This window comes from Alnus glutinosa, chromosome 10 (genome assembly GCF_958979055.1).
Source record: "Alnus glutinosa chromosome 10, dhAlnGlut1.1, whole genome shotgun sequence".
Classification (NCBI taxonomy): domain Eukaryota; kingdom Viridiplantae; phylum Streptophyta; class Magnoliopsida; order Fagales; family Betulaceae; genus Alnus; species Alnus glutinosa.
Window position 1 is genome coordinate 27,423,261 of NC_084895.1, and position 25,554 is coordinate 27,448,814.

General features: G+C 36.3%; 5 protein-coding genes across 10 annotated transcripts in view; all 5 read left to right on the forward strand.

Moving 5' to 3' along the window:
• Positions 1 to 25,554, forward strand: part of LOC133879391 (putative disease resistance RPP13-like protein 1) — a 59,573-nt gene that overhangs the window by 24,616 nt on the left and 9,403 nt on the right. The gene's annotated exons all lie outside the window — the stretch shown is intronic.
• The window catches only part of LOC133879392 (putative disease resistance protein At3g14460), a 154,108-nt gene that overhangs the window by 13,106 nt on the left and 115,448 nt on the right, over positions 1 to 25,554 (forward strand). The window lies entirely within an intron of this gene.
• Positions 2,360 to 3,910, forward strand: LOC133879287 (putative disease resistance RPP13-like protein 1). The gene has a single exon (XM_062317816.1). It carries the CDS (start codon positions 2,360 to 2,362, stop codon positions 3,908 to 3,910), a length of 1,551 nt encoding a protein of 516 aa, XP_062173800.1.
• On the forward strand, positions 4,000 to 6,835 carry LOC133879398 (putative disease resistance protein At3g14460). The gene is made up of 2 exons (XM_062317963.1): positions 4,000 to 6,322; positions 6,698 to 6,835. The coding sequence occupies exon 1, from the start codon at positions 4,000 to 4,002 to the stop codon at positions 6,268 to 6,270; it is 2,271 nt and encodes a 756-aa protein (XP_062173947.1). The 3' UTR covers positions 6,271 to 6,322; positions 6,698 to 6,835.
• LOC133879396 (putative disease resistance protein At3g14460) lies at positions 12,764 to 18,915 on the forward strand. Of its 3 annotated transcripts, none has more exons than XM_062317960.1 (6): positions 12,764 to 16,596; positions 16,833 to 16,971; positions 17,173 to 17,276; positions 17,435 to 17,595; positions 18,437 to 18,536; positions 18,610 to 18,915. In XM_062317960.1, exon 1 carries the CDS (start codon positions 12,895 to 12,897, stop codon positions 16,552 to 16,554), a length of 3,660 nt encoding a protein of 1,219 aa, XP_062173944.1. In that variant the 5' UTR covers positions 12,764 to 12,894; the 3' UTR covers positions 16,555 to 16,596; positions 16,833 to 16,971; positions 17,173 to 17,276; positions 17,435 to 17,595; positions 18,437 to 18,536; positions 18,610 to 18,915. The 3 variants fall into 3 exon arrangements, with proteins under 3 accessions (XP_062173944.1, XP_062173943.1, XP_062173945.1); XM_062317959.1 differs by having other exon boundaries at positions 17,435 to 17,561; XM_062317961.1 differs by lacking the exon at positions 16,833 to 16,971 and having other exon boundaries at positions 17,435 to 17,561.

Consider the following 25,554-nt stretch of genomic DNA (forward strand, 5'->3'; position numbering starts at 1 on the left):
AGTGAGAGAAAGATAAGGGTAACATTATTGTTTATGTTTACTTTTTAATGTTGAAAAAAAAAATGTTTAAGTATATGGGTCAAACGGGTCACTCTGCAGGTCAAATGAGTTTGACTCGTTAATGACCCGTTTATTAAACGAGTCTAACGAGTCAACCCTTTTATGACCCGAACCTTTTTAAGCTTAATCCTAACCCTTTAACTTAGTGTTGGGTTCGCAGGTCGTGTCAAAAATTGCCAACCCTACCCCCATGATCCATCAGGGTGGCGAACTTCCCCATTTCGGCCAAATGGGAGTGGTCAACCACCCCCAAATGGCTTATGGGGTGACTTCGATTACCCCAAACCTTTTTTTTTTAAAAGAAAAAAAATATTGTTTTTTAGGAATATTTTGGAGAGATTTGCTCTTAAAATTCTATGTGCAACGCACGTGAGTCTATTTCTGTCAAAGAATAATGATTTAAGTAACAGATTAGCAACATTAACAAATTTTAAAATTTGGTTGGAGTAGATTGCAAATTTTTTTCACCTTGAAAGTAAGAATGTAAGATTAAAAAAAAAAGAGATGAAAGATTTGAAAGTAAAATGTATTTTTCCCTTAAATGATGTAACAACGTTAACATACAAGGTTAAATCTGTAAAATTTAAATGAAGGCCACTTTATTTTATGAAATGAATGGCATTAATTACCGGCTGGTTAACTCCAAGTCAACTTTCAAGTTTTCTTTGTGAAATAATGGTGTGGAAAAATCAGTTTGCTTGTGTCCTTTTTCTTTGATCAATTTGATCCAATCTCATGGTGTGGAGTCCATCACGCTAGGCCGAATTCATTCAACCAACGGAATCCAAAACTCACTAATTAAAAACCACACAAGAGTCAAGACTAGAGCTTTTTGTGAGGTGTGGTCCTTATTCTTAGGTAGGTGTTTCGACTTTCGACGTCCTACGTTAGGGATCCTCATTTACAACTTTTTCTTAATTATTTCTCCTATAAAGGAATAAAAAATCAACATGCAAGATGATAATCAATAGTCAGAATTTGGACCAGGAGATTGGTTTTTCTCTCTCTGTCGGTGCAACTCTCCCTCTCTCTCTGCAACTCCCTCCGTCACATCTGCCATGGGAGAGCAGCTGCAAGCTTTTGGAGCTGCTCTCCCCCCCACTTTTCTTCCCCTCTCTTCTCCTTTCCGTCCCGTTTGGCCTGCGCACGCCTCCTTTGAGGTCCTTATCTTCCTTTGAGATACTTTTCTTGCTAGCTTTCTCGCTAGCCACTCCTCAGGATTGTTGCTATAGCATCGTTGGTGGGTTTTCCTCCACCGGATCGGACTGGTGTGCCTCCTCCCGTTCATGGCTGTGGATCCTCCGGTATTTTGAAGTTCTTAGATCTGGGGTTTTTCGTCCTAGATCTACTAACTTCAGATGGCCTCTCCGCCAAGCGACCCACTCCATCGGCTCCACGGCTTTTCCCCCTTCAATCCACTGTCAGCCGTTTCATCAACCGGCCCTCCGGCGTTGGAGCGTGCAGCCCACGCGCCAGATCTGGACACTGAGCGTGCTGATTCACACCGCTGTTTGCTGCCAAGACCGATTTCCGGCCAGGTTTCTTCACCTAAGATGCTTGGTGATAAGTTTCTGCTTTATCTCTTTCTTTATCTGTACATTTCTTTGCTGGGTTATGGTCTCTTTTGGAGATCTGTTCACTGGAAATTTTGTTCTGTTATTTGTGGTGCCAATCCTCTTCCATATCCAGTTTAGTGGCCACCCAACCCTCTCAAAGGGGTTGTTTTGGACTGGGTTGAAGTCCTCTGCACGGGACATGCCCCTGTTCACCACTGATCTGGTCTTTAATCCGCCTTGTGCGGACCAAGCCTTGGCTTTGTTCAAGGTAAATAGGGCCGGAACATTTTCAATTCCTCTGGGAACTGAAAACTCACCATTCCCTCTTGGATCCTCTGTTACTTTTCATGTTGGTACTACTTTTTTCAGATTTGGGTTATTGTTGGGGCACCCACCCCTTTGCTTTAATGTTTGTATCCTTTCCGGTTGAATGATAAAACGTACTTACATAAAAAAAAAAAAAAAAAAATAGTCAGAATTTGTGTGCTTTCTTTTAATTTTTATATGTGATTTCGACCTTTCATGTGGGACAACTTGGCCGACTAAATTGACTTTAATTACCCACCCACCTGGGCCACCTCCATTACTTATTTTGCTTTTTCATGAGCACGCATCAATTGCCCGTTGGCTGTGTAAAAAAGATAAAGATCATACGTACGTACCTTGCATTCCAGTCTCATTTTGCTCTCTCTGCTCTTTGCAATCACCTTCCTTCTTTCTCTTTGATTTGCAAACAAGATAACATGGCTGCAATTGGGATTACAAGCATGGTTATCTCTCCCTTGCTCCAAGTATGTTTTGATAAATTGGCTTCTAGCGACTTCTTTGGGGATCGAGAACTCAATGAAGGACTCTTAAAGGATTTGAAGAGAAAATTGGATTCCGTGATTCCAGCGGTTGAAGATGCGGAGGGCAAGCAATTTATCAACCCTGCCGTGAAAAAGTGGCTTGATAGTGTTAAAGGTGTTGTCTATGATGCAGAGGACCTTTTGGACAAGATTGCTACCCAAGACTTGCGACAGAAGCTGGAGGCTGAATTTGGAGGGCCTTCAGAGGAGTCAGAGGCCATCTGGAACGTGGTTGCTACTTTTGCAAGTCAGGTATGGACTACCGTCTCCACTTCTATTTCTGTTAAGGAGGTCGAACGTAATGTAGGAAAGCTACTTGAAAGACTGGAATCTCTACTAAAAGAAAAGGAGAACTTAGGTCTAAGAGTAGATGTTGGAGGGCAACCGTTAGAAAGACTGCCCACGACTTCCTTGGTTGATGAATCTAGTATTTTTGGTATGGATGATCATAAGGATGCAATAGTTAACTCGGTGCTCCGGCCAGATGATGCGAGTGGCGATGGGATGCGTGTTATTGCCATAGTCGGCATGGGAGGAATTGGCAAAACCACCCTTGCTCAGCTTGTTTATAATGACTACAGGCTGAATGAGCATTTTCAACATAAAGCGTGGGTTTGTGTTTCGGATGAGTTTAACGTGTTAAGGTTAACGAAAACAATTCTAGAGGAAGTAGATTTGCCTGCTGATAGTGATAATCTAAATCAGCTTCAAATTAAACTCAAGAAGAAGTTGACAAAACAGAAATTCTTACTTGTTTTAGACGATGTTTGGAATATTGAGCATGCTCAATGGGAGCTCCTAAGCATACCCTTTAAATCTAGTGGGGCACAAGAAATTAGGGTCCTCATAACAACACGAGATGAGGAGGTTGCATCAATCATGTTTGCTAGTGAAACTCGTCGCATAAATGAGTTACCAAAAAAAGATTGTTGGTTGCTTTTTGAAAAATATGCATTCCAAAATCTTGACCCTGATGCACGTCAAGAGTGCGAAAAACTAGGAAGACAAATCTTAAAAAAGTGCAAAGGTCTACCTTTAGCAATCAAGGCGATTGGGTCTCTCTTGGGGTCTAAATCAAATGTTAAGGCATGGGGTGATGTATTGAAAAGTGAATTATGGCATTTACCAATTGAGAAGACCGGCATCCTTCCTGCTCTAAGTTTAAGTTATAAACATCTTCCACCACCTTTAAGGCGATGCTTTGCATACTGCTCCATATTTCCGAAGGATCATGCTTTCTATAAAGATCAATTAGTCTTATTATGGATGGCGGAAGGTTTATTGCCACAACTCCAAAACAGAACAATGGAAGAAGTTGGAGATGATTACTTCTTCGCTCTTGTATCTAGATCATTATTCCAACAATCCAACAATGATCACGGTGATTATATAATGCATGATCTTGTCAGCGATCTGGCAAAGTTTATATCTGAACCATTCATTTAAATGGATGTTCTCTTGAAATTGAAAGCAACACTCGCCATTTCTCGTACTCTTCCTGCAAACGTGATATTGAGAATTTTGAGGTCCTTCATATGCCTGAGAGGTTGCGCACTCTCATAGATTTGGGTATCTCTTATAGAGGTTTGTTTTTTTCTCACCAAGGAAGGCAATTTCCATTGCCAATGATGAAATACCTACGGGTTGTCACTCTATTTCACCATAAGAACATAACCGAGTTGCCGGATTCAATTGAAGAACTTATACTTCTACGTTATTTGGACATTTCTCACACTCATATTGAAAGGTTGCCTAATACCATATGTAAGTTGTGCAATTTGCAAATATTGAATTTATCACACTGTCAACGTCTTGTTGCCTTGCCAAGAGATATGCATAAACTCATTAAGTTGGAAATATTGAATTTATCATGTTGTGGATGTCTTGTTGCCTTGCCAAGAGATATGCATAAACTCATTAATTTGCGTCATCTTGATATTGCTAGAACTGGGATGATGGAGATGCCGCTAAATCTAGGTAAACTAAAATGTCTTCAAACATTATCTACATTTATCGTTAGCAATAGTGGATGCGGCATTGAAGAGCTAGGGAAACTTACAAATCTTCGGGGATCACTTTCTGTTTTGGTGCTCCAAAATGTTGAATCTCCAACGGCTGCTGAGGGCAGAAACTTGAGGAATATGAAGTACCTTGAGAATTTGGAATTGCAGTTTGAAGGTGATACTAATGCTTCGGAAAGTCATAAAATCGTACTTGATAGTCTCCAGCCCCATACAAGCTTCAAAAGCCTCACTATCGACGGCTATGGGGGCACAAGTTTTCCAGACTGGGTTGGGGATGCTTCATTCTCTAATATAGTGTCTCTTGGTCTACAAAACTGTAAATTTTGTTGTAGCTTGCCACCACTTGGGCAACTACCCTCTCTACAGGACCTCTCGATTCTTGGGTTGGATGGAGTTGTTACGATAGATCGTCAGTTTTATGGCAGTGGATCCACTTCGATAAAGCCATTTGGAGCCTTGAAATCTCTACGATTTTATGATATATTGGAGTGGAAGGAGTGGTCTCCTTTTGAGGTTGAAAACGAAGGTCGAGCTTTTCCTAATCTTAGAGATCTTTCAATTTATGATTGCCCTAAGCTTACAAGTGGGTTGCCCACCCATCTTCCTTCTTTAGTCGAACTTTCCATTTATGATTGTCCCCAGCTGGTGGCTTCAATCCCTAGGGCTTCTTCTCTATGTAAACTGACGTTTACAGATTGCAATACGGTTCTATTAAACGAATCGCCAATTGGAATAAAAAAGCTTAGCATCACAAGCTGTGGGAAGTTAGAGCTCCCAATGCACCTGAACTATTCATCCCTTGAAATTTTGATGTTGGACGGTTGTGGTTTTCTCAAGTCCTTTCCATTGTTCCCAAAGCTTCGTCTTCTGGAAATCTCGGATTGTGAGGATTTAGAATCTCTTACAGTTGGAGAACAACATGAACAAGATTTACTCCTCTCGCAGATAAACATCCGTCGGTGCCCGAATTTTTCATATTTTCCACAAGGAGGATTGCGGGCCCCTAACCTTAAAGATTTTACGATCTACAATTGTAAGAGTCTTCGGTCACTACCTGAAAAGATGCACATCCTTCTTCCCTCTCTTGAGAAATTGGATATAGAAGATTGTCCACAAATTGAGTCGTTTCCTGAAGGGGGCTTGCCTTCCAATTTGAATAAAATTATCATCGGAAGGTGCCCTAATTTTGCATATTTTCCAAAAGGAGGATTGCGTGCCCCCAACCTTAGAAAGTTTCAGATCAGGAATTGTAGAAGTCTTCGGTCACTACCTAACAAGATGCACATACTTCTTCCCTCTCTTGAGAAATTGCATATAATTGATTGTCCACAAGTTGAGTCGTTTCCTGAAGGGGGTTTGCCTACCAATTTGAATGAAATTTCCATCTTACGTTGTGACAAACTCTTTGCGAGCCGGTTGGGGTGGGGTTTGCAAACTCTCCCGTGTGTTAGAAGATTCGAAATCAGTGGCAAATCTGAAGATGCGGAGTCCTTTCCAGATGAGGGGTTGCTGCCTACCAATCTTACCTATCTTCTCATCGGGTATTTTCCAAATTTGAAATATTTGGACACGAAGGGGCTTAAACATCTCACTGCTCTTGAAGAATTGGAGATCACAGACTGCCATAAGTTAGAGCGCATGTCAAAAGATGGGCTGCCTGCCTCCCTTTTAACTCTAAGGATCGACGGTTGTCCTTTGTTGGAGAAAGAGTTGGAAAGGAAAGAAGAAGAATGGGTCAAGATTGCTCACGTCCCCAACAAATATATTGGTTGGATGAGCTAAGACTCCAGCAAGAGTCTCCACTTTCTTTCATAATATCGACTTGTACAGTCAGGTACTTTCCTTTTTCAGCCAACTAATATTTACCAATGTACTTTAAACCATTTCATAGTATGTTAAACTTTTGGACTTTCTACAGAACTCGGGATGCATTGTTGGTAATATCTTTAATTTGCTGTATGAAATTCCTTCTTGTTTCTTTTCTGTTACATTTTTGGCATGTTTCCTTTCATTTTGTTTTTTCACTTGATAATTAGAACAATCCAGTTTCCATCTAATGTATCAAAGATGGATGACATTTCTAGTTATTTTAAGAATAGCACAGAATCATATGGTAAATTCTCTCTTGAATATTCCATTCTATGGGGAAACCCTGTGATATATATATATATATAGGTTTTGGTTAATGAATTTTCTGTGTTTGTTGCAGAGAAATACGCTAGGGCTATGGCTATTAAAAATTCTCAAACACAAGGGGGAGCAGTATATGGTGCTGATGGAGGATATGGATGCTCCTGCCCTGTATCAGCCACCAAATACATTCCTTCCATGCCAGACACCTTATCAGGTACTTTGTGTAATATGGTTCATCTAGCACTACTAATTTTTACTCTGTGTTTGATATGAATATGTTTATTTTTATACTGTTTTTTCTGCTGCCCAAGTGTTACATGAATCAATTTTTTTCACACCTCTTAGAGCTACAAGTAGTCCCCTTATAAATCTTCTTGAGTCAAGCTTTATTTCTCTAACATTTGCGTATCATCTATAAAGTTTTTTTCTGGCTTGTCTTTTGAGAAATTTTTGGCATTTAACATGTTAATGTTGTTTGGTCATCAAATTCTAACCAAAATTTTGCACAGATTTTACCTGCCACTAACTATAGATAATCCTGTGATTTTTATGACCTCTTTTTCCTCTTTCTCTGATATCCCAAGTTTCCCACATCTCCTGTTACCACTCAACCGGTTGCAAGGCTCTGAGTCTTTATCCCTGGAAATCCTCCTGCTCTGAAAAATACAGAGCTGTTGTATAATGTTAAAGTGGCATATAATTGTTTTGGTTTTCACCCCATTTATTACTTTGTTGTTTTATGAAAATGTTATGCTTGTTTGTGCTATTATAGGGCAAGGCAACAAGGCAAAATGTGAGAGATTGAAGTAAAGAAGGCACAGATCCCTTCTAGTATTTGGATTAGGAACTTTTTGCATGAGTGGCTATCTTCTTGGAGCGATAATCCTCTGTTTGATGTACACAACACAAGCATGGCTTCTAGAGACTGCAGCTACTGCAATTTGGTTCTTTATAATAGCTTGACTGGCTTTCACATTAATGTGGTTTGTCGGCCGTTGAATTATACTGCCTTTGTAATTTTTCTGTTCATGATTTTAGTCACCTTGGAGATTATAATCTATTTTTGCCCTAATTTTGTATCTTTTTCCAAAAGCAGTATTGTAATTCACTAATTTGTATGCCCCAAAACCTTACATGGTTTTAGGTCAATAGTTGTAACTTGTAAGATTTTCACTGCTTAACATCCCCATATCTTGAGAATTTTGGAATTGTTGATATATTTATATTTTCCTGTTTAGACTTTTGAGAGATGATTATATTGCACCTTCTCTTTTTTGACAAGCATTTTGAGTGAAAAAAGGAATTCAGAATATTGATGCAAGATATCATGCTATTTTGGAGCAAAAAGTGACCATGCATGTTATAAGAGTTGTGCTAAGACTAAGAGTTATAAAACAATAATTTTTTATTTTGATAACTTATCATGTACGTTTAGTGAATTCTCTTAAAGAATAGATTATTATTCAGGATAGATTTTTAAAATTGTTTTATTTAATTATTTAATTTCATTATCACTAGGGATTCTAGCCAAAGAGAGATGGTTAAGGTGGCGAAGTAGGAGGAGGAAGAGAAGAAACGACGGCCATCTATTTTAGATCTTGTTCCTTATTTGTTCCTCTTAAAATAAGAAAGAAGGTAATTAATAACACATTAATTGATGAAAGACTTTGACATCCTGATGAAAAAAGAAATTATTTATTGAAAAAGTAACTTCTTGTCTTCTTCTTCCACGAAATAAGATAATATAATTCATGTTGATATACAACAACTTTTTCTTTCACTAGCGCAATTTCCTTGTTTCATAAACTTGGCCGGCTACAATGAAAAAGAAGTATAAAGAAAAGAAATAGCAACAAGAAAATATGATTTAATCTAACTATTAAAGTATTAACAAAAGTTTGCACAACAATTGAAAAAAAAAATTATTATTGAGAAATAAACTTCTTGTCATCTTCTTCCACTAGATAAGATAATAAAATTCATGTTGATAACCACTTTTTACCTTCACTTGCGCAATTTCCTTATTTTCAAAACTTGGCCGGCAACAAAAAGACAAGAAGCGCTTTCGAGAGGATAAGCACCTTTTACCTTCACTTGGGCAATTTCATTATTTTCAAAAGTGGAGTGATTGTTGCACTCTTGCTGCATAACTTGTACACTTATACCAGATACAAGGAAGTGGGACTCAGAGTTGTACAGCAAGAGTTTTTTTGATCATTTCACTTTTCATAAACTTGGCCGGCTACAAAAAGACAAAAAGCGCTTTTGATCATCTCTAAAATGGAAAAAAGTGAGTTACTCTTATACTCTATCCATATCTTGAACAATCGGGATCTCTTTAAATTTTTTTTAATATTTGAGATTTTCAATTTATTAAATTCTAGTCATACTTTATATTTAATCATTCATAATATGCTAGCTGTACATATAAAATAAATGTTAAAGTAACCCAAAACAAACTCACGAAAATAGAGAGGAAAATGCCATTCACTAAAGACGAAAATGCCCTTCACCATCTCCAGTTGAACACCGACCGGAGATGAAAATGCCCTTACATCGGCAAGCCCACCACCTTTGATGGGGTATGCACCCATGGAACTCGGGAAAAAAACGGTGGATTTGAGCGGGGAATGGCACGGTCAGACCCGAACCCGAGTGGTGAAATCAGGGCATGGGGAGGAAAAGAGGGGTCATGTGGGTAGGACCGGCTCGATATATTTTGGGTCCTTAGGCAAAAGTTTAAGTGATGCTTTTTATTTAAAATTAAATATTAATTAACATAAAATTATGTTTTTATTTAAAATTCATTCTTCTCACTTTTCGGGATGCAAAACTAGTTATTAAGTTTTTAATGCCCTTTGTTAAAAAGAAAAAAAAAAATTCAACAACAACAACGACAACATATCTCATGCCATGATATTAATGCCTTTTGTTAATTTTTTTTTTTTTTTTTACCAAAATATTGACTGTAATTAAATAAAATATTTGGAGACTTTGCATCTTTTTAGCATTTTTTTTTTTTATTCTATTATGAACGTTGGACTTAAGGCCTTCAATTTTAAATGTACGATAAGTGTCCATAAAAAAATGATGTGGCTTTCAAAATCATCATTTGACCAATTACAAGTCCAATAGTGATTTTAAAAGTTATCTTATTTTTTTTATTTACACTTGATAAATACTTAATGTACATTTAGAATTCTTCTTCATATGAATAGAGTATTTGAGCAACCCTCTTTTTCCTTTTTTGAGATGAAAAACGCTTCTTGTCTTTGAGATATGTTATTTGCACAACTCTTACACAACAATTGCATAACAATGCTAATGTGGAAGAGAGAGATAAGTGATACACTATGCTTCAATATTTTGCTTCATATTGGAAAAAAAAAAATTGAAAATATTTTATACATTAGCATTGTTCTGCAATTATTGTGAAAGAATTGTGCAAATAACATATCTCCTTGTCTTTTTGTAGCCGGCCAAGTTTATGAAATAGAGTTCGCCTATACGAGAGACGAGGGTCACATTTTCGTCTGACCCTTGTCCCACATGGCGCCAATTATTTAGTTTTTTAATTAAAAAAAAAAAATTAGGAAGCGCGTGAAAGCCATTTTCACCATTTCAGAAAACACCTTCCCCAAAACTTGAAATTTGGGAGATTTTGAAATTTGATGATGGAGAGTTAGGGTTGGGAGATTTTGAATTTGGGGGAATTGTATTTTGAAATGGGGGAAAGGGCTTTCACGCATTTCTTAAATTTAAAATAAATAACATACTACATTAACTACTCATAATTGATCACATAAGTATTGCATATGTTAGTATATTGACGACATTTTGTTGATAAAATTACTGTCATATTAGGATACTGTTGAAACAGGAATGTCGTATTATTTAATGATGCGTTTGGTTCAAATATTATTCAATATTCAAACCGGGTTTTTATTCAAAAACCCGAAACCTGAACCAAACTGAATAAAACCTGGCTGTCCTCTTGAATATTGTTTTGAATGCAGTTTGAATTTCAAGCTGCATTTTCTTTCAACTGGCAGAAATTAGAGCTGGCAAAAATCAAAAGCAAATAAATAAAACTAAAAAAAAAAAAAAATAGGATCAAGAAAAATAGGAAAATGGGCTGGCCGGCGAGCCACCCCCACAGGTGGCCAGTGCCACCTCTGGTGGTGGCTCGCGTCCACCCCAGGGGTCGGGGGGTGGCTGTGCGCCACCCCGTGTGGATTTCGGTGTGGCCCGAAAGCCACCCCTAAGCCTTACGGGTGGCCGAGGGTGGCTGTAGCTGAGGGTGACTGGGCGGCTACAAATAGTTGCCGGGGTGGCTGCGCGGTTACCCCAAATGGATTTCGTGGTGGCCTGAAAGCCACCCCTAGGGAGTTTTGGGGGGGGGGGGGGGTGGCGGCGCTTGGGCGCCACCAGGGGCCAAGGTGGCCTGCGGGCCACCCCCCCCCCCCCCCCCCTCTCTCACTGGCAGGCACCCCAAAACATTATTTTCTCTCTTTTTTTTTTTTTCATTTCTTATTTCTTATTTCTTTTTGTTTTTTAAATAAAAATAAAATTTTAGTTTTTTTAGTTTTTAGTTTTTAATATTTTTTGTTATTTTTTTATTATTAGTTTTATTATTTTTTTGCCATATCAATCATTATACACAATTTTTCATACAATCTAATCACTTTCTACCATTATAAAACACTTTTTTTCAATCTCAAAAATTCAACATCCAAACACATATTCAAAAAGAATCTGAATTATATTTAATATCCAAACACATTTTTATTGCCTTGAGATCCGCAATCAGATTCAGAATATTGTTTATACTCAAAATATTCAATACCCAAACAGACCATTATTTTGAGTGCATGATTGCTTCATTGCCGTTGCCATACACGCGGATGATTCAAAACTTCTGGATTGAAGAGGCGTCATGGTGGTGCCCGTTCTTTGGGTTAGTGTTAATTATGGCTAATGCTAAGGAGTAGCATTTTACCCAAAATTCATCCCCAAAAAGCGTTGTTTCATAGTATATTTGTAATTATTTATGACATTTAATTACAAATGTGTTATGAAATAACACTTTTCTCGAATGAATTTTAAAAAAAATTCTGCTCCATAGCATCACTCGTGTTATTAGATTGACTACACCAATTATGAATTTACGAGGGCCGGTGGTTTGACCATCATCTTGATTCTTCACAAAGATCACCACACGGAATCCTTCACTTTTAGTTCTTTTGTTCATACAAATCGTACTTGGACACAAAATCCAAATCTACTAGTTGAAAAGATACCCAGGTGACCGTTGTCGGGATTGTTCGAGGCATTTGTCTTCTTTTAGTTTTTGCCTACTTTTATGGGAAAATACCCCTTTAACTACTTCATAATTTCCAAGCCCTTTCTAACTTTTAATTGCTAGAATGTTCCCTAGTGTCATCGATTGAAAAAGGGTCACCAAAATGTCAAGACCCTTGAACTCCATTGTATATTTCATATTTGTACTCAAAGAGGAAAGAATCCTTTAATTCCCCCCTTTTTCCCCCCTATGAACAGAAAAAATGAAAAAAAGAAAGATGTAGTCTTCACTTATGTCATACTGACTAATTAATGAGACATGTTTTAAGTGATTAATATTTTTATTTAATTTAATTTGACGAAAAAAAAAACTTTGAAAATACAATAATTAATGGGCTAGTTCAAGTAAGTCTCTTTCTTTGTGAAGGTTTCAAGAATCTGAATTTTAGATAAAGGTTTACGATCGTTCAGTAACGACTTGAGCTTCGTTGTAAGTTTATAAAAATGGGTGTCAAATAAATGTCCCTATATATGAAAGTATAGTTATTTGGATTGTTTATTTCAAATGGGTAGCAAATCTCAATCAAATAATTTTTCTTTCTCACGTAAAATGAATACCAATATATAAGAGATACGTAGAGGATGTATTAAATTTATTTCCTTTGATTTCTTCCATTGCAATTTGCAAAGAGGAGACAAAATGGGTAGGGCCGTCAGATATTTTTAACTTGACATCAATCACCCACATTCATTTCCTTTGATTTCTTTCAACATTGCAAGGAAGAAACACGTGGGTAGGGCCATGTGCGTCCATTACTTTTTTTGCTTTTCCATTAGCTTGCGCCATTCCTATATATATGTTCTTGGGTGTAAAAAGCTAAAGACACCTTGCATTTTCCAGTCTCATTTTGCTCTGCCCTTTGCAATCATCTTCCTTCGTTTCCTTTGATCGTTTCCAAACAAGATAACAACATGGCTGAAATTGCAATTGCAGCTGCCGGCATGTTTATCTCTCCCATCGTTCAAGTGTTTTTTGAAAGAATGGCGTCTGGCGATTTCGTTGACTTATTTCGGGGACGAAAACTCGATGATGGGCTCTTAACGAGGTTGAAGATAAAATTGCTGTCCGTGAATGCAGTGCTTAAGGATGCGGAGGAGAAGCAATTTACAAGGCCTGATGTGAAAGTGTGGGTTGATGCTGTCTATGATGCTGTCTATGATGCTGAGCAAGTCTTGGACGAGATTTCTACAAAAGCCCAGCAACACAAGTTGGATGCTGAATTTGGAAACTTTGGAAGTAAGGTACGTAACTCCATCACTAGATCTACTTCGGGTTTTGTCAAGAAGGTAGAAAAACAGATAGAAAACCTACTTGTCATACTAGATTTTCTAGTAAATGAAAAGGAGAATTTAGGTTTGAGAGAAGGTGTTGGAGGGAATCCATCAGAAAGACTGCCCACCACTTCTTTGGTCGATGAATCTCGTATTTTTGGTAGAGATGATGATAAAAAGGCAATAATTAACTTGTTGCTCTCAGATGGTGCAAGTGACGATGAGACGGGTGTGATTGCCATAGTTGGCATGGGGGGAATTGGTAAAACCACCCTTGCCCAACTTGTTTATAATGATGACAGGCTGAAGGGCCATTTTGAGCATAAAGCATGGGTTTGTGTTTCAGATCCATTTAACGTGTTCGTGGTCATGAGAACAATTATAGAGGCAGTAACTCGATCACCTTGTGATATTAAGGATAATTTAGATCAACTTCAAAATGATCTCAAGGAGAGATTAACAGGAAAGAAATTCCTAGTTGTTTTAGACGATGTTTGGGAGAAGAATGATGCCAAATGGATGGTCTTACGTAATGCTCTTAAATTTGGGGCACAAGGAAGTAAGGTTATTATAACAACACGCAATCATGAGGTGGCAAGAATCATGGACGGTAAAGTCCATCCTATAACTGATTTATCAAAAGAAGATTGTTGGTCACTATTTGCAAAATATGCATTCCCCAATGGTAACTTTAATGCATATCCACAACTTAAAGAAATAGGAAGCCAAATTGTAGAAAAGTGCAGAGGCTTACCTTTAGCAATCACTGCAATTGGGGGTCTTTTGCGGTCTAATTTATGTGTTAATGAATGGGATAAGATATTGAGGAGTGAATTATGGGATTCACCAATTAAACATACAGACATTCTTCCTGCTCTAATTTTAAGTTATAAATATCTTCCGCCACCTCTAAGGCGATGCTTTGCATACTGCTCCATATTTCCAAAGGGTTATGCTTTCAAAAAAGATCAATTAGTCTCATTATGGATGGCGGAAGGTTTTTTGCCACAACCCCAAAACATAACAATGGAAGAAGTTGGTGATGAATACTTCCTTGCTCTTGTATCGAGATCGTTATTTCGACAATCCAAGAGCGATGGGCGTGATGAATATGTAAGGCGTGATATTGTCATAGATGAGCACGATAAATATGTAATGCATGATCTTGTCAGCGATTTGGCAAAGTTTATATCTAAGGAGTTCACTTTATGCCACAAAGATGACTATTCTCGTGAAATTCTGAGCAAGACTCGCCATTTTTCTTCTTCCCAAAATTTTGATATTAAGAAGTTAGAAACCTTTCATGAATCTATGAGGTTGCGCACTTTCATACAGTTGAATTATTTAAATGATTTCTCAATTTTTTCTTTCAGATCTGGAATCAAATTTTTATCACCGATGATAAGATGCTTACGGGTCCTTATTCTTTCTTGGGATATAAGTGAGTTGCCAGACTCAATTGGTAAATTTAAACATTTACGTTATTTGAGACTTCTTAGCCTTGGGATTAGAAGGTTGCCTGATTCCATATGTAAATTGTGCAATTTGCAAATATTGGATGTATCACATTGTAGGCATCTTGCTGCCTTGCCAAGAGATATGCATAAACTCATTAATTTGCGTCATCTTGATATTACTGAAACTTGGATAATAGAGATGCCAATAAATTTGGGTAAACTAAAATGTCTTCAAACGTTATCTACATTTTTTGTCGGCAAACATAGTGGATATGGCATTGAAGAGCTAGGAAAACTTACAAATCTTCGGGGATCACTTTCTATTTTGAAGCTCCAAAATGTTGAATCTCCTGCAGATGCTGAGGGTGTAAATTTGAGGGATATGAAGTTCCTTGAGAAATTGGTATTGGAGTGGGAAGTTGATACGAATGCTTCAGCAAGTCATAAAATTGTTCTTAATAGTCTCCAGCCCTATACAAACTTGGAAAGCCTCACTATCAAAAGCTATGGTGGTATAAGTTTTCCAGATTGGGTTGGGGATGCTTCATTCTCTAATATAGCATCCCTTCGTCTAGAAAACTGTAAATTTTGTTGTAACTTACCACCACTTGGACAACTACCCTCTCTGCAATACCTCTTGATTGTTGGGTTGGCTGGAGTTGTTACGATAGATTGTCAGTTTTATGGCAGTGGATCTCCTTCAATGAAGCCATTTGGAGCCTTGAAATATCTACGGTTCTCTGATATGTTAGAGTGGAAGGAATGGTCTCCTTTTGAGGCTAAAAATGAAGGTCAAGCTTTTCCTAATCTTAGAGATCTTTACATTTCTAATTGCCCTAAGCTTACAAGTGGGTTGCCCGCCCACCTTCCTTATTTAGCCGAACTTTCCATTGATAATTGTCCCCAGCTGGTGGCTTCAATCCCTAGGGCTTCTTCTCTATGTAAACTGAAGTTTTCAAATTGCAATATGGTTCTATTAAACGAATCGCCGACTGGAATACAGGAGCTTAGCATCGAAATCTGTTGGAAGTTAGAGCTCCCAATGCACCTAAACTATTCATCCCTTGATATTTTGACGTTGGACGGTTGTGGCTTTCTCAAGTCCTTTCCATTGTTCCCAAAGCTTCGTCTTGTGGAAATCTCAAATTGTGAGGATCTAGAATCTCTTACAATTGGAGAACAACATGAGCAAGATTTACTCCTTTTACAGATAAAAATCTATCGGTGCCCGAATTTTGCATATTTTCCACAAGGAGGATTGCGTGCCCCCTACCTTAAAGAGTTTTTTATCAACGATTGTAAGAGTCTTCGTTCACTGCCGGAAAAGATGCACATACTTCTTCCCTCTCTCGAGAAATTGTATATAGAAGATTGTCCAAAAGTTGAGTCATTTCCTGAAGGGGGCTTGCCTACCAATATGAATAAAATTTCCATCTTCGATTGTGATAAACTCTTTGCGAGCCGGTTGGGGTGGGGTTTGCAAACTCTCCCATGTGTTAGAAGATTCTCAATCGGTGACAAATCTGAAGATGCGGAGTCCTTTCCAGATGAGGGGTTGTTGCCTACCAATCTTACCTATCTTCTCATCAGGAATTTTCCAAATTTGAAATATTTGAACACGAAAGGGCTTCAACAACTCACTGCTCTTGAAGATTTGGAGATCATGAACTGCCCTAATTTCAAGTGCATGTTAGAAGATGGGCTACCTGCCTCCCTTTCTACTCTAAGGATCCACGGTTGTCCTTTGTTGGAGAAAGAGTGGAAAAGGAAAGGAGGAGAAGAATGGGGCAAGATTGCTCACATCCCCAACAAATATATTTCTTTCCACACACGAATTGAATGAGCAAGGAGTCCAGCAAGAGTCTCCACTTTATTTTAGAGTCAGGTACTTTCCTTTTTTAGCTAGCTAATATTTATCAATATAATTTATCATTTGTATTTTATTTTTTCTAAGCCACTATCTCTGATGAAACAGAGTGCTTTGCCCTCTGGTTTAGTCTTCCTTTGTTTTCGTTTAATAATTCTGATTTGATTTGAAGTCATTCAAAATGATAGAAGAATTAAAAGCCCAAAAGATTTCAAATCAGTTGGGTTCTAAGTGGTGTTTTGCCTTTTGGACAGGTCATTCGGAATGAAATACAAACTCTACTCATTGCAGATGGTCAATTGCTACAGATTTTTTTTTTTCATCTTCTTCTCAACTGCTATCATTCTCTTCCAATAGGCTTTGTTGTTTGTACAGTATCAAACTGGGTTAAGGGTACGTAATTGGTTCTGCCATTTTGAGCTCACTAGCATGAGTTACTTAGACAAGGGTACTAAGAAATAGTTTAGGAATTGATGCCTGCAATAAGAACTTAGACCTATTCCCACCCACCTTTCATATTTTCCTGTAGTTGATTCTATTGCCTGTGAATCCATTATCCTAATACCACTTTCCATAACCATCTCTTTTATGCAGCTCCACTAAGATCTCTGAAATGCTGTATATACATTTTGTTGGGGTGTCCTTTTGCTTTGGTGGCAAACTCCTCTAGTGAAGGTGTTCCAGCTGGCGGTTCAGAGGTATATTCGTTGTTTGTTCTTTCATTCTTTTCGTTTAATAATTTTGTTTTAATTTGAAGTAATTTGTCTAATTTAATCCATCAAAAACCAAAAACGAATTAGAAGCGCTGAAGGTTCCAAATCGGTTGGATTCTAAGCGATGCTTGCCTTTGGAGCAGGTCATCCAGAATGAAATACAAACTCCACTTGTATGCTCATAGATTCGGTTGCAGATGGTCAACGGCTCCTACTCACTTCTTCTCAACGGGTTCTCCCGCTTCATCTTTGCCGGACGGGGTTAAAAGGGTAACCGATGCTTTTTGACACAATACCCAATTCAGTTAGCATTCTACTTTCTACAATCTCAATTTTGATTCTGCCATTTTGTGCTTATTGTTCTACCATTCCTTCTTTCTTTTTCTTTATTTTACGGTGCTTGCTTTTATTGCATGCAACTTATTTCTTGTTCTTGATTATTTGGTCCAGAAGTAGTTTTCCATTATGTGGCGTTTATTTTTCATTCAGATTCTCGCTTCATAAAGAATATGGTTAAAATTCCCAGTGGAATCTTTAGAGAAGCAGCAATTTTTCTCTTCATAGAGTTATGTTTGGATCATTTAGATATTCTTTTAAAAAACAATATCAAGAGTCAATCCCATCATTACAATAGAGACATGGCATGCTAATGGTTTGACAATTAACCACTCAATTATAGGATCCAAGCCTCCTTGAATTCATTTTGATCCTCGCGATTACACATAGCCAGAAGTTTAATGATTAGCCTCTTTTGCCTTGTTTGGTTCATTATTGATTTTTTGCAATAGGCTACAGCCATGATCAGTCTATCAACATTGCTTAATTTCTCTAAACCTTAATAGACGAAACTATGAACAAACATATTAGTCATAGCACATAGACAAATTAAAGAACAAATCTGTAGTTTCTACGGAAGCTCGTCCAAGCACTCTAGGTTCGACCATCAAACCCAGCTCTACTAAAGCACCAAAACCACCCCCTTTGCCAAACCCTCCACCTGCTCCAAACTCTTCTCCAGTACCTGCACCACCATCGCCAAAGCCGCCTCCACCAAGGCCACTCCTATCATTTTTCTGTTGTCAATTCTATTGCCTGTGAAATTCAGCATTTTAACAGCTCTTTTTATAACCATCTCGTCTGTGCAGCTCCATTGAGAGCTACAAAATGGTGCAATCTCATGCATGGTGTCTTTTTGCTTTGATGGCAAGCTCCCCTGCTGCAAGTGTTTCAGTTGGCGGTTCAAAGGTATATTCATTGATCAGCATCTCTTTGTGCTCTTATGATCAAATTGTGTGATCATTTTCCCCTCTTTGTCCAGGTTTATGTGCACAACTGATTTATTGAAGACAATTTGCATAGTGCATACCTGCAAATAAAATGGGTTTGATGCTTTAGTTACTGCTCACGTTGGAGGTGCATCCTTATGGAAGAGCATATTGAACCAATAATTTAGGATGAGCCTTCATCTCACCTAAAGGTAGTTCAAATATTCAGATTTTACTCTAATGAACATTTGAATCTGTGTGAAGAAATCAGAGAAAAAGATGTTATCCTATCTTGTGAATTAATTGTTATCAAAATACAGGACTCTCTCATCATGCATATGGTTTATTAGCACTTTCAAGTTGTTTCTGCGGTGATGAAAAATGATCTTGAGCATTGCAAGTGCTAGGACCTTGAAATTCAGTCTTTCTCTTTTTCGTACCACCAAATGAAGAAAAACTACAAGGCTTTTTTCTTTTTTCAATTTGGTGAGATTTTAAAAAATTATTTTCATTAAATCCGGATGAAAACAATTTTGTTGCTGAATTTTCCCCCCATTTCTTGATTTGGTTAAGGGTTATCAAGTGATTATTTCCTAAAGTGAGTTGTGAATTCAAATCCCCATAACAAAGCTTGCCTGTGGACATACACCATCCCTTCAAATTTAAGACTAGGGCCACAGGTGGTGCAGGGAGAAGTAGATTTTGTTGTTGTTAACCTAGAGCCACCCCACCCTTTTCCTCAAAACAACTTTGCTGCTTAGTGTTGGATAGTTAGAACTTCGAAATATCCTCTATTAATCACCCATGTGCTGTAGGGGATACAGGTGAACTTTGCTGCTTTATGGTCTTCATTTATGTTTAAATTTATGAATTCTATTTTAGCTTTGAAAATCTGAACATATAGTACTTTTACTTACTTGCTTTGGATGCACTGGCTGTGCTAAGGTCCTGACGCTCCGGTTAAACGGATGCCCCATTTGTAGGCAATTTGTATTTGGTGTTTGGTGCATGTTTGGTGTTTGGTGTGTAGAGCTTTTTAGTAGTTCTATCTATATTCATTCTATAACATGTTTATTTTGTGTTAGATATAAGATGACCTGTTTTTCCTCTTTATCTTCTAGCCAAAATTCCCTGCTCCTCCTATTACCATTTAACCTGTTGTGATGCCCTTATGCCAAACAACTAACTTCTCTTGCACTGAAAAATGCAGAGCTATCATATCTTAAAAATTTGGCTTCTGCATTAATTGGTTTTCACCCTATGTGCTACAATTATTATTCACTTTGTTGTTTTATGCTAATGTTGTTCCTGTTTGTACGACTTGTCTATCTTTTTCGTTTTTTTTTTTTAAATTTTTTTTTCGGTTTTTATTTAATTTTAATTTTTTTTTAAAAAAAATTAATTTTTTTTAGTTTTAGTTTTTTTTTTTTTTTGAATTTATAAAGACATTTTCGTCTTATTTAAAAAAAAAATTAGTATTATTTTTTTCCTTTTTGTTAGTATTAGGAGGGAGACATTGGCATTTTTTTGATAGTTTGAGGGAAAAATTGACACAATTGATAGTTTAAGGATACATTGACAATTGAGTGGTAGTTTGAAAGGGATGCAGCGTTCACGATGAAGAAGTTCTTTAAAATCGTTAAAAAATTATTAAAATGGTACAAAAATTGTATAGACTGGCGTGGGCCTCTCCACTCTCCACCATTACTCATCCGAAAATATATCCATTTTGCTGTGCATTTCTTTTTCCAAATTGCCATCTCTCTTTTTTCAAAAGGCAATTATGTCCATGAAATTTCATTCATTCACATTTGGCTCCTTCTTTTGGGCATAACGACTTTTCAATTTCTTATCTAACAAAGGTAGCGAACAAAATTGACTCAATCCCCACCTTCAATTTCATTTGATTTCTTCCATTGCAATTTGCAAAGAAGAGACAAAATGGGTCAGGCCGTGAGAGCGTATATTGTCTATATTCCCATGATTTAAAATTTTATTAAATAATATGGCATAACATACATGTTAATTGCTTTAAAATTTAATCTCAATTAAATAATTTTTCTTTATCACTCAAAATGATTATCAATATATAAAAAATGTATAGAAAATGTATTTAATTCTCTCTGACGTCCCAATTACACAATAGAGAGACTTTGGGTCCGATCTTTTTCCACAAAATAGGATGGCACACGAATATTCGTCCTAATAACGATTTTTCAATTCCTTATGTAATAAAGGTAGCGGACTAAATTGACTCAATCCCCGCCTTCATTTCCTTTGATTTCTCTGTTTGCAATTTGCAAAGAAGAGATGAAATGGGTAGGGCCGTGAGAATGTATATTGTCTATATTCCCGTGATTTAAAATTTTATTAAATAATATGACGTAACATACACGTTAATTGCTGTAAAATTTAATCTCAATCAAATAATTTTTCTTTATCACATAAAATGAATACCAATATATAAAAAATGTATTTAATTCACTTTGACATCCCAATTGCACAATAGAGAGACTTTGTGTTCGATCTTTTTCCACAAAATAGGATGGCACATGAATATTCGTCCTGATAACAACTTTTCAATTCTTTATGTAATAAAGGTAGCGGACTAAATTGACTCAATCCCCGCCTTCATTTCCTTTTATTTCTCCGCTTGCAATTTGCAAAGAAGAGACAAAATTAATGGGTCGAGCCGTGAGAGTGTATATTGTCTATATTCCCATGATTGAAAATTTTATTAAATATTATGGCATAACATACATGTTAATTGTTGTAAAATTTAATCTCAATCAAATAATTTTTTTTTATCACATAAAATGAATACCAATATATAAAAAAATGTATAGAAAATGTATTTAATTTACTCTGACGTCCCAATTGCACAATAGAGAGACTTTGGTTTCGATCTTCTTCCACGAAATAAGATGGCACATGAATATTCGTCCTGATAACTACTTTTCAATTCCTTATCTGATAAAGGTAGCGGACTAAATTGACTCAATCACCGCCTTCATTTTCTTTGATTTCTCTGCTTGCAATTTGCAAAGAAGAGACAAAATGGGTAGGGCCGTGAGAGTGTATATTGTCTATATTGCCATGATTTAAATTTTTATTAAATAATGGATAAAAATTTCTTATAATCCACATATAAGATTGACACGTGTTTATTGACATGTGAGAAGTACATTTTATTTAAATAACATGTAGGATACATGTCATATATGTGAGTTATAAGAAATATGTCATATATGTGAGTTATAAGAAATTTTTGTCCTTAAATAATATCACATAACATACACATTAATTGCTGTAAAATTTAATCTCAATCAAATAATTTTTCTTTATCACGTAGAAGGAATAATTTTTAGCCTCTTTTATGTGTCCGTTGTGCACTTCTAGATTGTCATCTCTCTTTCTCTCTTTCACATTCGCCTTTTTCCTTCTTTTTGTTTTTTTCTTTGTTTCTTCTGAATTTGTTTCTCATTACAATATCAAAGAAATGTCTCAGTTGTGTAAATTCTCCAGTTCTTTGGTGAAAAGTAAAGACAAAGTCTAAACTTGGCCCACTAAATTGACTTTAATTACCCACCTGGGCCACCTTCATTTCCTTTGCATTCTTCGGGAATAGGATTGCCTCAATTTCTTCATACTATTCATTTCAAATGAGACTTGGGATTTAAAGTTAATGCATTTAATGATGTATATAAAATTAATGTTAATACTTTCTTAAAAATTTAAATAATATGAAATCATATACTTCATTAGATGCATTAATTTTAAATCCTGATCATAAAATAAATAGTATCAATTCCATATGTATACCATTAGATGTATCAACTTTAAATCTTAACCATAAGATAAATAGTATCAATTTTATTTAAAATGAAAAGGATCTTATTCCATTCTTCAAACATTGCCGAAGAAGAGACACATGGGTAGGACCGTGTGGGTCCATTACATATTTTGTCTTTTCAATTTTCATGAGCACGCACGCAACCTCGAGTCCATTGCCCGTTGGCTGTTTCCTATGGCTATATATATCTTCATACGTACCCACTTGGTGAGATCCCCCTTTTTTAGAGCGACATATTTATGCTTAATCTAAGAATGTATGTATTCTTGATGTGTTGGTAGCCTCTCGATATTTCTCTAGAGAAGACATTGTAAACTCATTATCGTTAATAATAGAAGATTCAACTGGACTAGGGCTCGTGGTTTTTTCCTTCGCGTTAATGAAGGGTTTTCCACGTAAAAATCTTTGTCTTGCTAATTGTGAGTTGCTTGATAATTATTTTTCACTGCATTGTACATTTGTACGTGGGTGAGTTTATTTTAGTACTAGTTTAACTATTTAATTTATACAAATTAAGAGGGATACATAAATTCTGGTGTGTGTTTGCAATTGGTGTTCATTCACCCAAACACTTCTAGTATCTAATTCTTAGAATAAAGACTCTTTACTTGAATTACTTGAATGGTTATCCTCTTGTGACCATGATCCTTTCTTCATTGTACACAAAATTGGATTTTCTGAATATCAACTGCAGTCTGCAGGAATTTGGTTCTCCACAATAGCTTTAATGGCGGTCAATTAATTGATATTTTTAGAATCTGTCAGTATGTCAGATGAGAGAGATCTCGGGACATTGATGAACTATTGCTAATTGTTTTTCATTTTTTTTCCCAATTAATAAGACGGGAATGAGCGACCAGTGTAATTACCACTTATGGGCGTGACCATCGTGGTTCCTACCCGCTGTGGAATGTTCGGTTTGAGCCATTGCTACTGTCTTGGAAGGCGAGTCCGTCACCACAGCCTCATCAAAATGCAAATTGGTAAAACCCTTTCTTAATAGCATCTGGTTCGTGGACTACTACCGCAAGCGGTTTTTCATTTAATACTTCTCAACTCCGAACTGGTGTTTTTCTTTTCTTTCTTTTAATTTGAGGAAAAAAAAAAACATTTGGGATTTATATCAATGCACTATTTAGGGTATTGTATCATGTGCAATATATTTTATTTGGGTTCTTTATTTGATAAAATGGAGGAGCAGATAATTACAATTTTTTTTTTTTTTTTTTAAAAAAAAAAAGAACAAAAATCAGTGCCTTGAATGATTGTATTGTATCATGTGCAATATATTTTATTCGGGTTATTTATTTGATAAAATGGACAGCCAGATAATCACAATTTTCTTTTTCTTTTTTTTTTTCTTTTTTTTGGGTGAGTTGATGAAGACTTTGACGTTTCACTTGCACAATAGAGACACTTTCTTTGGGTTCTTCTTCCACGAAATACATAACGACTTTTCACGTCCACTTGCACAGTTTCCTTACCATGAAGTCACGACCACCTTACTCCATTCTAGACGTTTTTATGTTCATTTATAGTGATATTAACTTAACTAACATAAATATAAGACGACTAGTAAGATTTTAAGGTTCAACATTTTCTGGTACATACGCAGAAAATAGGAAAATAATAATAATTTATTTAACACAACTATTTAACATATTTCAATTTATAAGAATTAAACTTTATGAATTTCAGAATTTATTTAACATGTGAGTGAAGTTTATACTGTTGAGTAAATAAATGTTGTTTAAAATGATCTTAGAAATTAGAATGTGGTTTCGGCCACCCCTAGGCCGGCCGAATGGGGGTGGTTGAGCCACGCCCATACCCAAGGGTGGTTTTGGCCAACCCATGGGCCATCAAGGTGGCGAAATACCCTAATTCCGACCAAATGTGGGTGGTTGACCACCCCCAAATGACCTATGGGGTGGCTTCGACAACTTCCAAACTATTTTTATTTTTTCTTTCTTTCTTTTTTTTGAAATATTTTTGAAAAGTTTGCTCTTAAAATTTCACATGCAATCGGAGTCTATTTTGTGACAAAGAAGATGGACTTAAGATAACTCAGCATTAAAAAATTTTAAAATTTGGTTTGGGTACATTGAAGGTAAGATTGAAAAAAAAAAAAAGTAAAACATTTGAGAATAAACTGTAATTTTTTCCTTAAATGATGTAACAACGTCAACATATACATGGTTAAATCAGTAAAATTTAAATGAAGGCCACTTTATTTTATGAAATGAATGGGATTACCAGCAAAGTTGACTCCAAGTCAGCCTTCAAGTTTTTTTTGTGAAATAATGGTGTGGAAAACTTAGTTTCCTTAATCAATTTGATTCAATCACATGGTGTGGAGTCCACCACACTTGGCCAAATTCGTTCGACCAATGGAAACCAAAACTCACCTAATTAATAACAACAGAAGAGTTAAGACTAGAGCTTTTTATGGGGTGTGGTCCTTATTCTTAGGTAGGTGTTTCTACTTTCTAGGTCCTACGTTAGGGATCTTCATTTAGAACTTTTTCCTAATTATTTATCCTATAAAAGAATAAAAAATAAATTCAAAATTTCCAAAATAATTCATTATTTAAAATAAAGTCAGAATATGTGTAGGTAAAGAGGCAGTGTAGCCTTTCAAAAATTAATTAAAACCCGACTCATAATAGCAAGCAATACTCATGTACTAGCTAGGCTCAATTCTAATCTCAATCTTTCTTCAATATATTGATCATCTTAATCAATTGAAATAAACCAAAATTAACATCTTCACAATAAGGAATAAGTCTGAAAAACATATTCAATATATATAGTTTCCTTGTGTCATTTTTCTTTGATCAAAGAAAAATGACACAAAGAAACTGATTTTTCCACGCCATTTATTTCACGAAGAAAACTTGAAAGTTGACTTGGAGTCATCCAGCGTGTAATTAATGCCATTCATTTCTTAAAATAAAATGGTCTTCATTTAAATTTTACTGATATTTAACCGTGTCACATCACTTAATTGGCCAAATTCATTCGACCAATGGAATCCAAAACTCACAAATTAATAACCACAAAAGACTAGTGCTTTTCAGAGCATTACAAACAATTTCTCTGTAACCCTTTTCCTTTTCTACGTATAAAAAAAATGTTAAAAAAA

Bases quoted from the DNA above. Each gene is read 5' to 3' on its own strand.
- LOC133879396 (XM_062317960.1), top strand. From the start codon at position 12,895: ATGGCTGAAATTGCAATTGCAGCTGCCGGCATGTTTATCTCTCCCATC.
- LOC133879287 (XM_062317816.1), top strand. From the start codon at position 2,360: ATGGCTGCAATTGGGATTACAAGCATGGTTATCTCTCCCTTGCTCCAA.
- LOC133879398 (XM_062317963.1), top strand. From the start codon at position 4,000: ATGCCTGAGAGGTTGCGCACTCTCATAGATTTGGGTATCTCTTATAGA.